The sequence below is a fragment of the Mustelus asterias genome, chromosome 31 (genome assembly GCF_964213995.1).
Source record: "Mustelus asterias chromosome 31, sMusAst1.hap1.1, whole genome shotgun sequence".
In the NCBI taxonomy this organism is placed as follows: domain Eukaryota; kingdom Metazoa; phylum Chordata; class Chondrichthyes; order Carcharhiniformes; family Triakidae; genus Mustelus; species Mustelus asterias.
In genome coordinates, this window is record NC_135831.1 from 7,622,027 (window position 1) to 7,633,801 (window position 11,775).

Consider the following 11,775-nt stretch of genomic DNA (forward strand, 5'->3'; position numbering starts at 1 on the left):
CCTGTCCTGGGAGTGTTTGATGGGGGACAGTGTAGAGGGAGCTTTACTCTGTATCTAACCCCGTGCTGTACCTGTCCTGGGAGTGTTTGATGGGGACAGTGTAGAGGGAGCTTTACTCTGTATCTAACCCCGTGCTGTACCTGTCCTGGGAGTGTTTGATGGGGGACAGTGTAGAGGGAGCTTTACTCTGTATCTAACCCCGTGCTGTACCTGTCCTGGGAGTGTTTGATGGGGACAGTGTAGAGGGAGCTTTACTCTGTATCTAACCCCGTGCTGCACCTGTCCTGGGAGTGTTTGATGGGGACAGTGTAGAGGGAGCTTTACTCTGTATCTAACCCCGTGCTGTACGTGTCCTGGGAGTGTTTGATGGGGACAGTGTAGAGAGAGCTTTACTCTGTATCTAACCCCGTGCTGTCCCTATCCTGGGGGTGTTTGATGGGATACAGTGTGGAGGGAGCTTTACTCTGTATCTAACCCCGTGCTGTACCTGTCCTGGGAGTGTTTGATGGGGGACAGTGTAGAGGGAGCTTTACTCTGTATCTAACCCCGTGCTGTACCTGTCCTGGGGGTGTTTGATGGGATACAGTGTGGAGGGAGCTTTACTCTGTATCTAACCCCGTGCTGTACCTATCCTGGGAGTGTTTGATGGGGGACAGTGTAGAGGGAGATTTACTCTGTATCTAACCCCGTGCTGTACCTCTCCTGGGAGTGTTTGATGGGGGACAGTGTAGAGGGAGCTTTACTCTGTATCTAACCCCGTGCTGTACGTGTCCTGGGAGTGTTTGATGGGGACAGTGTAGAGGGAGCTTTACTCTGTATCTAACCCCGTGCTGTAACTGTCCTGGGAGTGTTTGATGGGGACAGTGTAGAGGGAGCTTTACTCTGTATCTAACCCCGTGCTGTACCTGTCCTGGGAGTGTTTGATGGGGACAGTGTAGAGGGAGCTTTACTCTGTATCTAACCCCGTGCTGTAACTGTCCTGGGAGTGTTTGATGGGGACAGTGTAGAGGGAGCTTTACTCTGTATCTAACCCCGTGCTGTACCTGTCCTGGGAGTGTTTGATGGGGACAGTGTAGAGGGAGCTTTACTCTGTATCTAACCCCGTGCTGTACCTGTCCTGGGAGTGTTTGATGTCCCCAGGATAGAGAGAGGAATCAGCAGGCAGGTTTTGCTGTTTTTAGGCCCTTCAGCTCCAATGTTGTAAGATGAAGGATAGTCTGTGTGCAGGAAAAGTTTTGAGATTTGTCATGTGATGCTGTCTCCCTGTTTTCCCGCTCTGCAGCTGTTCCTTGTGGAGCGAATGGGTCGCAGGACGTTACACCTGTTGGGTTTGGCTGGAATGAGTGTCTGTGCTTTCATCATGACCGTCTCCTTGGCGCTCCTGGTGAGTAAAGGCACGTCTGATTGGCTGATTGAGTTCCATCCAACGCCGAATCACTCTGTTCAGTAAGAGGCCATTCAGCCCATCGTGCCAATGCTGGCTCTTTCAAAGATCCCTCCAATGAGTGCCAATTTGGCACCACTCCCCCTGGAAAAAAGACCCGATCGCTTCACATATTTTTCCTTCCAGTATTTCCCCAATTCTCCCCCCTCTTGAAAGTTCCTGTTGAATCTGCTTCCGCCACCCTTTCAGGCAGCGCCTTCCAGATCACAACAACTCGCTGCGTTTCTAATAAAAATTCTCCTCGTCTCCCTCTCTGGTTCGCTTTCTGATTCTCTCCAATCTGTCGTTGTATGGCTTCCGTTTGTGTTGTGTGGTTAGCACTGCTGCCTCACAGCGCCAGGGAGCCGGGTTCGATTCCGGGTGTGGGTCACTGTCTGTGTGGAGTCTGCACGTTCTCCCCGTGTCTGCGTGGGTTTCCTCCGGGTGCTCCGGTTTCCTCCCACAGTCCGAAAGACGTGTTGGTAAGATGCATTGGCCATGCTAAATTCTCCCTCAGTGTTACTCAAACAGGCGCTGGAGTATGGCGACTGGGGGATTTTCATAGTAACTTCATTGCAGTGTTAATGTAAGCCGACTTGTGAGACTAATAAATAACTTTAAACTTAAATTCTCCCTCGGTGTTACCCCAACAGGCGCGGAGTGTGGCGACTAGGAGGATTTTCACAGTAACTTCATTGCAGTGTTAATGTAAGCCGACTTGTGACCACGAATAAATAAACATTAAACTTTAAATAATTATTCTTTCACATTTGTGTGCTGTGACTGTGAGTCTTATTTTGTCGATTTGTCAATATTAGAGAACATAGAATCCCTACAATGCTGAAGGAGGCCATTTGGCCCATCAAGTCGGGCACTAACTCTCCAACAAAACATCTTTCATAGATCCACATTATCGCCAGAACCCCACGTACTTACCCAGTGAATCCTCCCAATCTGCACATCTTTGGACACTAAGGGACAATTTAGCATGGCCAATCCCTCAACCTCCACATCTTTGGACACTAAGGGGCAATTTAGCATGACCAATCCACCTAACCTACACATCTTTGAACACTAAGTGGAAACTTAGCATGGCCAATCCCCCAAACCTGCCCAACTTTGGACACTAAGGGGCAATTTAGCATGGCCAATCCACCTAACCTACACATCTTTGGACACTAAGGGGCAATTTAGCATGGCCAATCCACCTAACCTACACATCTTTGGACACTAGGGGGCAATTTAGCATGGCCAATCCACCTAACCTGCACATCTTTGGACACTAAGGGGCAATTTAGCATGGCCAATCCACCTAACCTGCACATCTTTGGACACTAAGGGGCAATTTAGCATGGCCAATCCACCTAACCTGCACATCTTTGGACACTAAGGGGCAATTTAACATGGCCAATCCACCTAACCTGCACATCTTTGGACACTAAGGGGCAATTTAGCATGGCCAATCCATCTAACTTGCTCATCTTTGAACACTAAAGGGAAATTTAGCATGGCCAATCCCCCAAACCTGCCCAACCTTCGACACTAAGGAGCAATTTAGCATGGCCAATCCACCTAACCTACACATCTTTGGACACTAAGGGACAATTTAGCATGGTCAATCCCCCTAACCTGCCCAACTTTGGACACTAAGGAGCAATTTAGCATGGCCAATTCACCTAACCCTCACATCTTTCGACTGTGGGAGAAAACGGGAGCACCCTCAGGAAACCCACGCAGACATGGGGAGAATGTGCAGGCCGGAATCGAACCCGGGTCCCTCGCGCTGAGAGGCAGCAGTGCTCAGCACCGTGCTATCGAAGTATTCCCCCTCATTCCCCCATAATCCCTGTAACTCCTGATTGTCTCAAAGCCTCCCATCGTCACTCCCGCCCCCCGACCCGCCGGGGTGGGATGGTTCAGTTGTGGGCCATACACCTGATCTGACCCCTGAGCTTTAGGTCATCCCCTCCGCCATGTTTAATGCTCTCTCTCCCCCTCTGTCGCCGCCCTGCAGGAGAAGTTGCCGTGGATGAGTTACATCAGCACCGTCGCCATCTTTGGTTTTGTCGCCTTCTTCGAGGTGGGGCCAGGGCCTATCCCGTGGTTCATCGTGGCGGAACTCTTTAGCCAGGGTCCGCGGCCGGCGGCAATGACCATCGCCGGATTCGCCAACTGGACCTCCAACTTCCTGGTGGGGATGACGTTCCAGTACATCGTGGTGCGTAAGGAAGAGAGCGATAGTGTGAGGGGTAACAACCGGTGGGGGTTCGGGATACCTATAAGTGATTGTGCCACATGCATCCATTGCCTGGACCTCAGCGGTTCACCATTTACATAGATGACTTGGATGAAACATAGAAACTAGAAGCAGGAGGAGGCCATTCGGCCCCTCGAGCCTGCTCCGCCATTCGTTCTGATCATGGCTGATCATCAAATTCAATATCCTGATCCCCCCCCTTCCCCCCCTTATCCCTCGATCCCTTTCGCCCCAAGAGCGATGTCTAATTCCTTCTTGAAATCACACAACGTTTTGGCCTCAAAATACTTTCTGTGGGAGTGAATTCCACACATTCACCACCCTCTGGGTGAAGAAATTTCTCCTCACCTCAGTCCTAAAACGTTTACTCCTTATCCTCAAACTGTGACCCCCTAGTTCTGGACTCCACGAGGAGTCCTGGCATCTTTAACCTCCACCTGAGACAGAGAGGATCCACAGTAGCACCTAAAGCCAACACTTCTGGCAGTGTAGCACTCTGGCAGTGTGTTTGGACTGGGCATTTAAGCTTGGATTATGTTGTTCAGATCTTAGAATCATAGAATCCTACAGTGCAGAAGGAGGCCATTCGGCCCATCGAGCCTGCACTGACAACAATTCCACCCAGGCCCTATTCCCATAACCCCTTGTATTTACCCTGCTAATCCCCCAGACACTGGGGGGCAATTTAGCACAGCCAATCCACCCAACCCGCACATCTTTGGACACTAAGGGGCAATTTAGCATGGCCAATCCACCTAACCTGCACATCTTTGAACACTAAGGGACAATTTAGCATGGCCAATCCACCCAACCCGCACATCTTTGGACACTAAGGGGCAATTTAGCACGGCCAATCCACCTAACCTGCACATCTTTGAACACTAAGGGACAATTTAGCATGGCCAATCCACCTAACCTACACATCTTTGAACACTAAGGGACAATTTAGCATGGCCAATCCACCTAACCTGCACATCTTTGAACACTAAGGGACAATTTAGCATGGCCAATCCACCTAACCTGCACATCTTTGAACACTAAGGGACAATTTAGCATGGCCAATCCACCCAACCCGCACATCTTTGGACACTAAGGGGCAATTTAGCTGGCCAATCCACCTAACCTGCACATCTTTGAACACTAAGGGACAATTTAGCATGGCCAATCCACCTAACCTGCACATCTTTGGACGCCAAGGGGCAATTTAGCATGGCCAATCCACCTAACCTGCACACCTTTGGACACCAAGGGGCAATTTAGCACGGCCAATCCACCTAAACCGCACATCTTTGGACACTAAGGGGCAATTTAGTATGGCCAATCCACCTAACCTGCACATCTTTGGACACTAAGGGGCAATTTAGCATGGCCAATCCTCTTAACCCGCACATCTTTGGACACTAAGGGGCAATTTAGTATGGCCAATCCACCTAACCCGCACATCTTTGGACACTAAGGGGCAATTTAGCATGGCCAATCCATCTAACCTGCACATCTTTGGATACTAAGGGGCAATTTAGCATGGCCAATCCACCTAACCTACACGTCTTTGGACACTAAGGGACAATTAGCATGGCCAATCCACCTAACCCGCACATCTTTGGACACTAAGGGGCAATTTAGCTTGGCCAATCCACCTAACCTGCACATCTTTGGACACTAAGGGACAATTAGCATGGCCAATCCACCTAACCCGCACATCTTTGGACACTAAGGGGCAATTTAGTATGGCCAATCCACCTAACCCGCACATCTTTGGACACTAAGGGACAATTTAGCATGGCCAATCCACCTAATCTGCACATCTTTGGACACTAAGGGACAATTTAGCATGGCCAATCCACCTAACCTACACATCTTTGGACACTAAGGGACAATTTAGCATGGCCAATCCACCTAACCCGCACATCTTTGGACACTAAGGGACAATTTAGCATGGCCAATCCACCTAACCTGCACATCTTTGGACACTAAGGGGCAATTTAGCATGGCCAATCCACCTAACCCGCACATCTTTGGACACTAAGGGGCAATTTAGCTGGCCAATCCACCTAACCTGCACATCTTTGAACACTAAGGGACAATTTAGCATGGCCAATCCACCTAACCTGCACATCTTTGGACGCCAAGGGGCAATTTAGCATGGCCAATCCACCTAACCTGCACACCTTTGGACACCAAGGGGCAATTTAGCACGGCCAATCCACCTAAACCGCACATCTTTGGACACTAAGGGGCAATTTAGTATGGCCAATCCACCTAACCTGCACATCTTTGGACACTAAGGGACAATTTAGCATGGCCAATCCTCTTAACCCGCACATCTTTGGACACTAAGGGGCAATTTAGTATGGCCAATCCACCTAACCCGCACATCTTTGGACACTAAGGGACAATTTAGCATGGCCAATCCACCTAATCTGCACATCTTTGGACACTAAGGGACAATTTAGCATGGCCAATCCACCTAACCTACACATCTTTGGACACTAAGGGACAATTTAGCATGGCCAATCCACCTAACCCGCACATCTTTGGACACTAAGGGACAATTTAGCATGGCCAATCCACCTAACCTACACATCTTTGGACACTAAGGGACAATTTAGCATGGCCAATCCACCTAACCTACATATCTTTGGACACTAAGGGACAATTTAGCATGGCCAATCCACCTAACCTACACATCTTTGGACACTAAGGGACAATTTAGCATGGCCAATCCACCTAACCTACACATTGTTGGAGTGTGGATGGAAACCGGAGCACCCGGAGGAAACCCAAGCAGACACGGGGAGAATGTCTGTGTGGAGCTTGCACAGTGACCCAAACCGGGAATCGAACCCAGGCCCCTGGCGCTGTGAGGCGGCAGTGCTGACCACTGTGCCACCATTATGGCGCAACTGCCACACACACTGGCTGTTTTTGGGACAACAAGCGACGGTGCCAGGTGTTATGTCAATGCAAGTCTCTCTCTATCTCTCTCTCTCTTTCTGCTTTGCCAGGCGATCTGCGGCCCCTTTGTCTTCCTCATCTTCTCCCTCCTGCTCGCCGGATTCTTTGGTTTCACCTACTTCAAGGTGCCAGAGACCCGGGGGAAGACCTTTGACCAGATCGCAGCTGCCTTCCGCCGGACCCCCTCACTCCTGGACCAAGAGTTCAAGCAGAACAGCACCGAGCTGGAGTACCTTGACGATGACTCCAGCGTGTGAGGGCGCGCGAGGGAAGGAGTGAGGGAGTGGAGGAGGAAGCATTAGGAGTTCGTCCCGCCCTGCTGGCCCACCAACACTTGCTGACCGAGTGGACACTTTAGCACTTGTAGCTTTCTGCTGTTACTTGTAAATGTGTTTGTTTTTCTAAAATTCTGTGATTACGTTTCGAAGGATGAAGGAACCAAGAAAAAAAACAAGAGTGTGTGTGAGAGAGAGAGAGAAAGAGAGAGAGAGAGAGAGGGAGAGAAAGACAGAGAGAATGAGACAGAGAGAGAGAGATAGAGATGGGAGAGAGAGAGAAAGAGAGGGAGAGAGAGAAAGACAGAGAGAGAAAGACAGAGAGAGAATGAGACAGAGAGAATGAGACAGAGAGAATGAGACAGAGAGAGAGATAGAGATGGGAGAGAGAGAAAGACAGAGAGAGAGAATGAGACAGAGAGAATGAGACAGAGAGAATGAGATCGAGATGGGAGAGAGAGAGAGAAAGAGAGGGAGAGAGAGAAAGACAGAGAGAGAGAATGAGACAGAGTGAATGAGACAGAGAGAATGAGACAGAGTGAATGAGACAGAGAGAGATAGAGATGGGAGAGAGAGAGAGAGAAAGAGAGGGAGAGAGAGAAAGACAGAGAGAGAGAATGAGACAGAGAGAATGAGACAGAGAGAGAGAGATAGAGATGGGAGAGAGAGAGAGAAAGACAGAGAGAGAGAATGAGACAGAGAGAATGAGACAGAGAGAGAGATAGAGATGGGAGAGAGAGAGAGAAAGAGAGGGAGAGAGAGAAAGACAGAGAGAGAGAATGAGACACAGAGAGAGACAGAGAGAGGGAGATATATAGAGAGAGAGGGAGAGAGAAAGAGAGAGAGAGAGGGAGAGAAAAACAGAGAGAGAGAACGAGACAGAGAGAGAGAGAGACAGAGGGAGAGAGATAGAGATGGAGAGAGAGAGAAAGAGAGGGAGAGAAAAACAGAGAGAGAACAAGACAGAGAGAGAGAGAGAGAGAGACAGAGGGAGAGAGATAGAGATGGAGAGAGAGAGAAAGACAGAGAGAGAGAATGAGAGAGACAGAGAGAGAGAGAGAGGCAGAGAGAGAGAAGTGAGCATCTCCTCAGATTTGTGGGGTCCATTTGCCAGCCGCAGACAACAAAATGGCCGACGGTGGGTCGTGTCCACAGGCTGGTCAGGAAAGCAGAATGTCAGCTGTTCCTCCTAAAGGTGACGGCCCCCTCCCATGTGGAGTTACTTAGCAGCCGCACCCCCCCCCCCGACCCCCCAACCCCCACCCCCCCTCCAATAAACCAAACACCTTTCTCTTTAAGTTAATTACAAAGTAAGCCCAAGGCCTCTAGGTGCTGGTGAAAGATGACTAAGTGGGGAGGAGGCCTATTAGTGAGGGAAGGGGGGGGGGCACATCTCTCTCACACACCCTCCACAAGACTGTTATACCCGGATGAATACTTGGCGCGCCATAACATTCAAGGCTGTGGGCCAAGTGCTGGCAAGTGGGATTAGGTGGGCAGGTCAGGGCCTCTCATGCATCGGAGCAGGCTCGATGGGCCGAAGGGCCTCCTCTGCACTGTAGGGTTCTGTGAAAAGCTGACAGCAAGTCACACCAGGGGAAATCAGGTAGGCACGACCCACAACGTTCGACCAAAGAGGTCAGTTTCGAAGGAAGATACTAAAGGAGAGAGGAGGAGAGGTGTAGGGAGGGAATTCCAAAGATTAGGGCCCACCCCCTACCCCGCCCCGCAGGCGACTGAAGGCACGGCTGCCAATGATGGAGCGATGGGAATCAGGAGATACTCAAGAGGCCGGAATTGGAGGAGCGCAGAGATCTCTGAGATTCAAAGAGGCTGGAGGAGGTTACAGATAGATTGATTTGAGTTATTGTCAAATGTATTGGGATACTGTGAAAAGTATTGTTTCTTGCGCGCTATGCAGACAGAGCATACTGTTCATAGAGTACATAGGGGAGAAGGATTTGATTTATTATTGTCACATGTATTGGGATACAGTGAAAAGTATTGTTTCTTGCGCGCTATACAGACAAAGCATACCGTTCATAGAGTACATAGGGAAGAAGGATTTGATTTATTATTGTCACATGTATTGGGATACAGTGAAAAGTATTGTTTCTTGCGTGCTATACAGACAAAGCATACCGTTCATAGAGTACATAGGGGAGAAGGATTTGATTTATTATTGTCACATGCATTAACATACAGTGAAAAGTATTGTTTCTTGCGCGCTATACAGACAAAGCATACCGTTCATAGAGTACATAGGGGAGAAGGAAAGGAGAGAGTGCAGAATGTAGTGTTACAGTCATAGCTAGGGTGTAGAGAAAGATCTGCTTAATATATAGTAGGTCCATTCAAAAGTCTGATGGCAGCAGGGAAGAAGCTGTTCTTGAGTCAGTCGGTACGTGACCTCAGACTTTTCTATCTTTATCCCGATGGAAGAAGGTGGAAGAGAGAATGTCCGGGGTGCGTGGGGTCCTTAATTCTGCTGGCTGCTTTTCCCGAGGCAGCGGGAAGTGTAGACAGAGTCAATGGATGGGAGGCTGGTTTACGTGATGGATTGGGCTACATTCACAAACATGTAGTTCCTTGCGGTCCTGGGCAGAGCAGGAGCCAGACCAAGCTGTGATACAACCAGAAAGAATGCTTTCTATGGTGCATCTGTAGAAATTGGTGAGAGTCGTAGCGGACGTGCCAAATTTCCTTAGCCTTCTGAGAAAGTGGAGGCATTCCTCCGATGGTGGGGGGAGTCCAGAACGAGGGGGTCATAGTTTGAGGATAAGGGGGTAAACCTTCTAGAACTGAGGTGAGGAGAAATTTCTTCACCCAGAGGGTGGTGAATGTGTGGAATTCACTCCCACAGAAAGTAGTTGAGGCCAAAACGTTGTATTATTTCAAGAAGAAATTAGATATCGCTCTCGGGGCTAAAGGGATCAAGGGATAAGCGGTGGGATCAGGATATTGAATTGGATGATCAGCCATGATTTTAATGAATGGTGGAGCAGGCTCGAAGGGCCGAATGGCCTCCTCCTGCTTCTAGCTCCTGTGAAAGAGGCCGGAGAGTGGCCAAATCAGCTGAATGGAAACTAGAAGCAGGAAGATGTGATGCATTTGCTCCAATCCTTTAGTTTTGGAACAATCCAATCCTCTATTAATCATCCCACAACAAACTCGAGATAGGATAAACTCAGAGGGTTAGTTTATTTTACACAGACCACAAAGGAGGCATAATTCCTGCTCTGGACTCTTGAGATGGTGAATCCGTTAAGAAGTTTACCAGAGGTCTCAGGGTTCTCACAGATGGATTGTCCCCATTGGCTAGGGTTTTGCTTTGGAAATGTAAAGAGGCCTTTGCACATTTCCTGGAAATTTGATTCCTGCAGTTACAGGGGGGGCATTAAAGGTTGCTGCGGTTTTCTGAAGGCTAGAAGTTCCTTTTGTGTGAGTCGTAGCCAGTCATGCCTTCAGTCAATGTGTAAAGCATTTTGTTCATTATATTTAAATAAATAAATAATTTTATAACATTGCCAGGCTGATATATATATATTTTTTTTCTTGGCATGGCATACCTCACTTGCTGGAGCACAAAATAATTTTTTTTTTTTATTCATTTGTGGGACATGGGCGTCGCTGGCTGGGCCCAGCATTTATTGCCCATCCCTAGTTGCCCCTTGAGAAGGTGTTGGTGAGCCGCCATCTTGAATCGCTGCAGTCCACGTGCTGTGGGTTGGACCCTTTAGGGAGGGAAGTCCAGGATTTTGACCCAACGACTGCGGAGGAACGGCCGATATATTTCCAAGTCGGGATGGTGAGTGGTTTGGAGGGGAACTTCCAGGTGGTTGTGTTTCCATGTATCTGCTGCCCTCGTCCTTCTAGATGGAAGTGGTCGTGGGTTTGGAAGGTGCTGCCTAAGGATCTTTGGTGAGTCGCTGCAGTGCATCTTGTAGATGGTACACACGGCTGCTACTGAGCGTCGGTGGTGGAGGGAGTGAGTGTTTGTGGATGGGGGGCCAATCAAGCGGGGCTGCTTTGTCCTGGATGGTGTCGAGCTTCTTGAGTGTTGTTGGAGCTGCACCCATCCAGGCAAGTGGGGAGTATTCCATCACACTCCTGACTTGTGCCTTGTAGATGGTGGACAGGCTTTGGGGGGGGAGCCAGGAGGTGAGTTACTCTCCGCAGGATTCCCAGCCTCTGACCTGCTCTGGTAGCCACTGTGTGGTGAGTCCAGTTGAGCTTCTGGTCAATGATAACCCCAAGGATGTTGACAGTGGGGGATTCAGTGTTGGGGAACACCGTTGAATGACAAGCGTGGTTAGAGTGTCGGTTATTGGTGATGGAATTATATCTGGGTCTTAAGAAGGAAGTATGGGAAAGGGGAGAATTCTCTCATTCATGTTGGTGTATCGGACACACAGTAACGGAGGAAATGGCAGCTCCCTGTAGCTTCCCCCTGATTTTCTTGAGGTTTAAATTCTGAACAGCGCATCTACAAGGACATTGTCCGGTGCTGGGATTCGGGAAAGTTGGGTGACGCAACAAGATGTGAATCTGGGGAAGTCGATTCAGTGCTAGAATTCTGACTTAAAGTTCAAAGTTTTTTTAAAAGTTTATTTATTAGTGCCACAAGTAAGGCTTACATTAACACTGCAATGAAGTTACCGTGAAAATCCCCCTAGTCGCCACACTCCGGCGCCTGTTTGGGAACACTGAGAGAGAATTTAAGCTTAAAGTTTATTTATTAGTGTCACAAGTAAGGCTTACATTAACACTGCAATGAAGTTGCTGTGAAAATCCCCCAGTCGCCACACTCCGGCGCCTGTTCGGGTAACACTGAGGGAGGATTTAAGTCTAAAGTTTATTTATTA

At 48.9% G+C, this 11,775-nt stretch overlaps 1 protein-coding gene across 1 annotated transcript in view; it reads left to right on the forward strand.

Annotated features, from left to right (window-relative positions):
* The window catches only part of LOC144481678 (solute carrier family 2, facilitated glucose transporter member 4-like), a 50,493-nt gene extending 40,056 nt beyond the window's left edge, over positions 1 to 10,437 (forward strand). The window contains exons 8-10 of the mRNA XM_078200811.1: positions 1,283 to 1,384; positions 3,438 to 3,641; positions 6,686 to 10,437. Of these exons, the coding sequence (XP_078056937.1) occupies positions 1,283 to 1,384; positions 3,438 to 3,641; positions 6,686 to 6,892 (513 nt within the window). The 3' untranslated portion in view covers positions 6,893 to 10,437. The remainder of the gene's footprint in view (positions 1 to 1,282; positions 1,385 to 3,437; positions 3,642 to 6,685) is intronic.
* Positions 10,438 to 11,775: the final 1,338 nt, after the last annotated feature.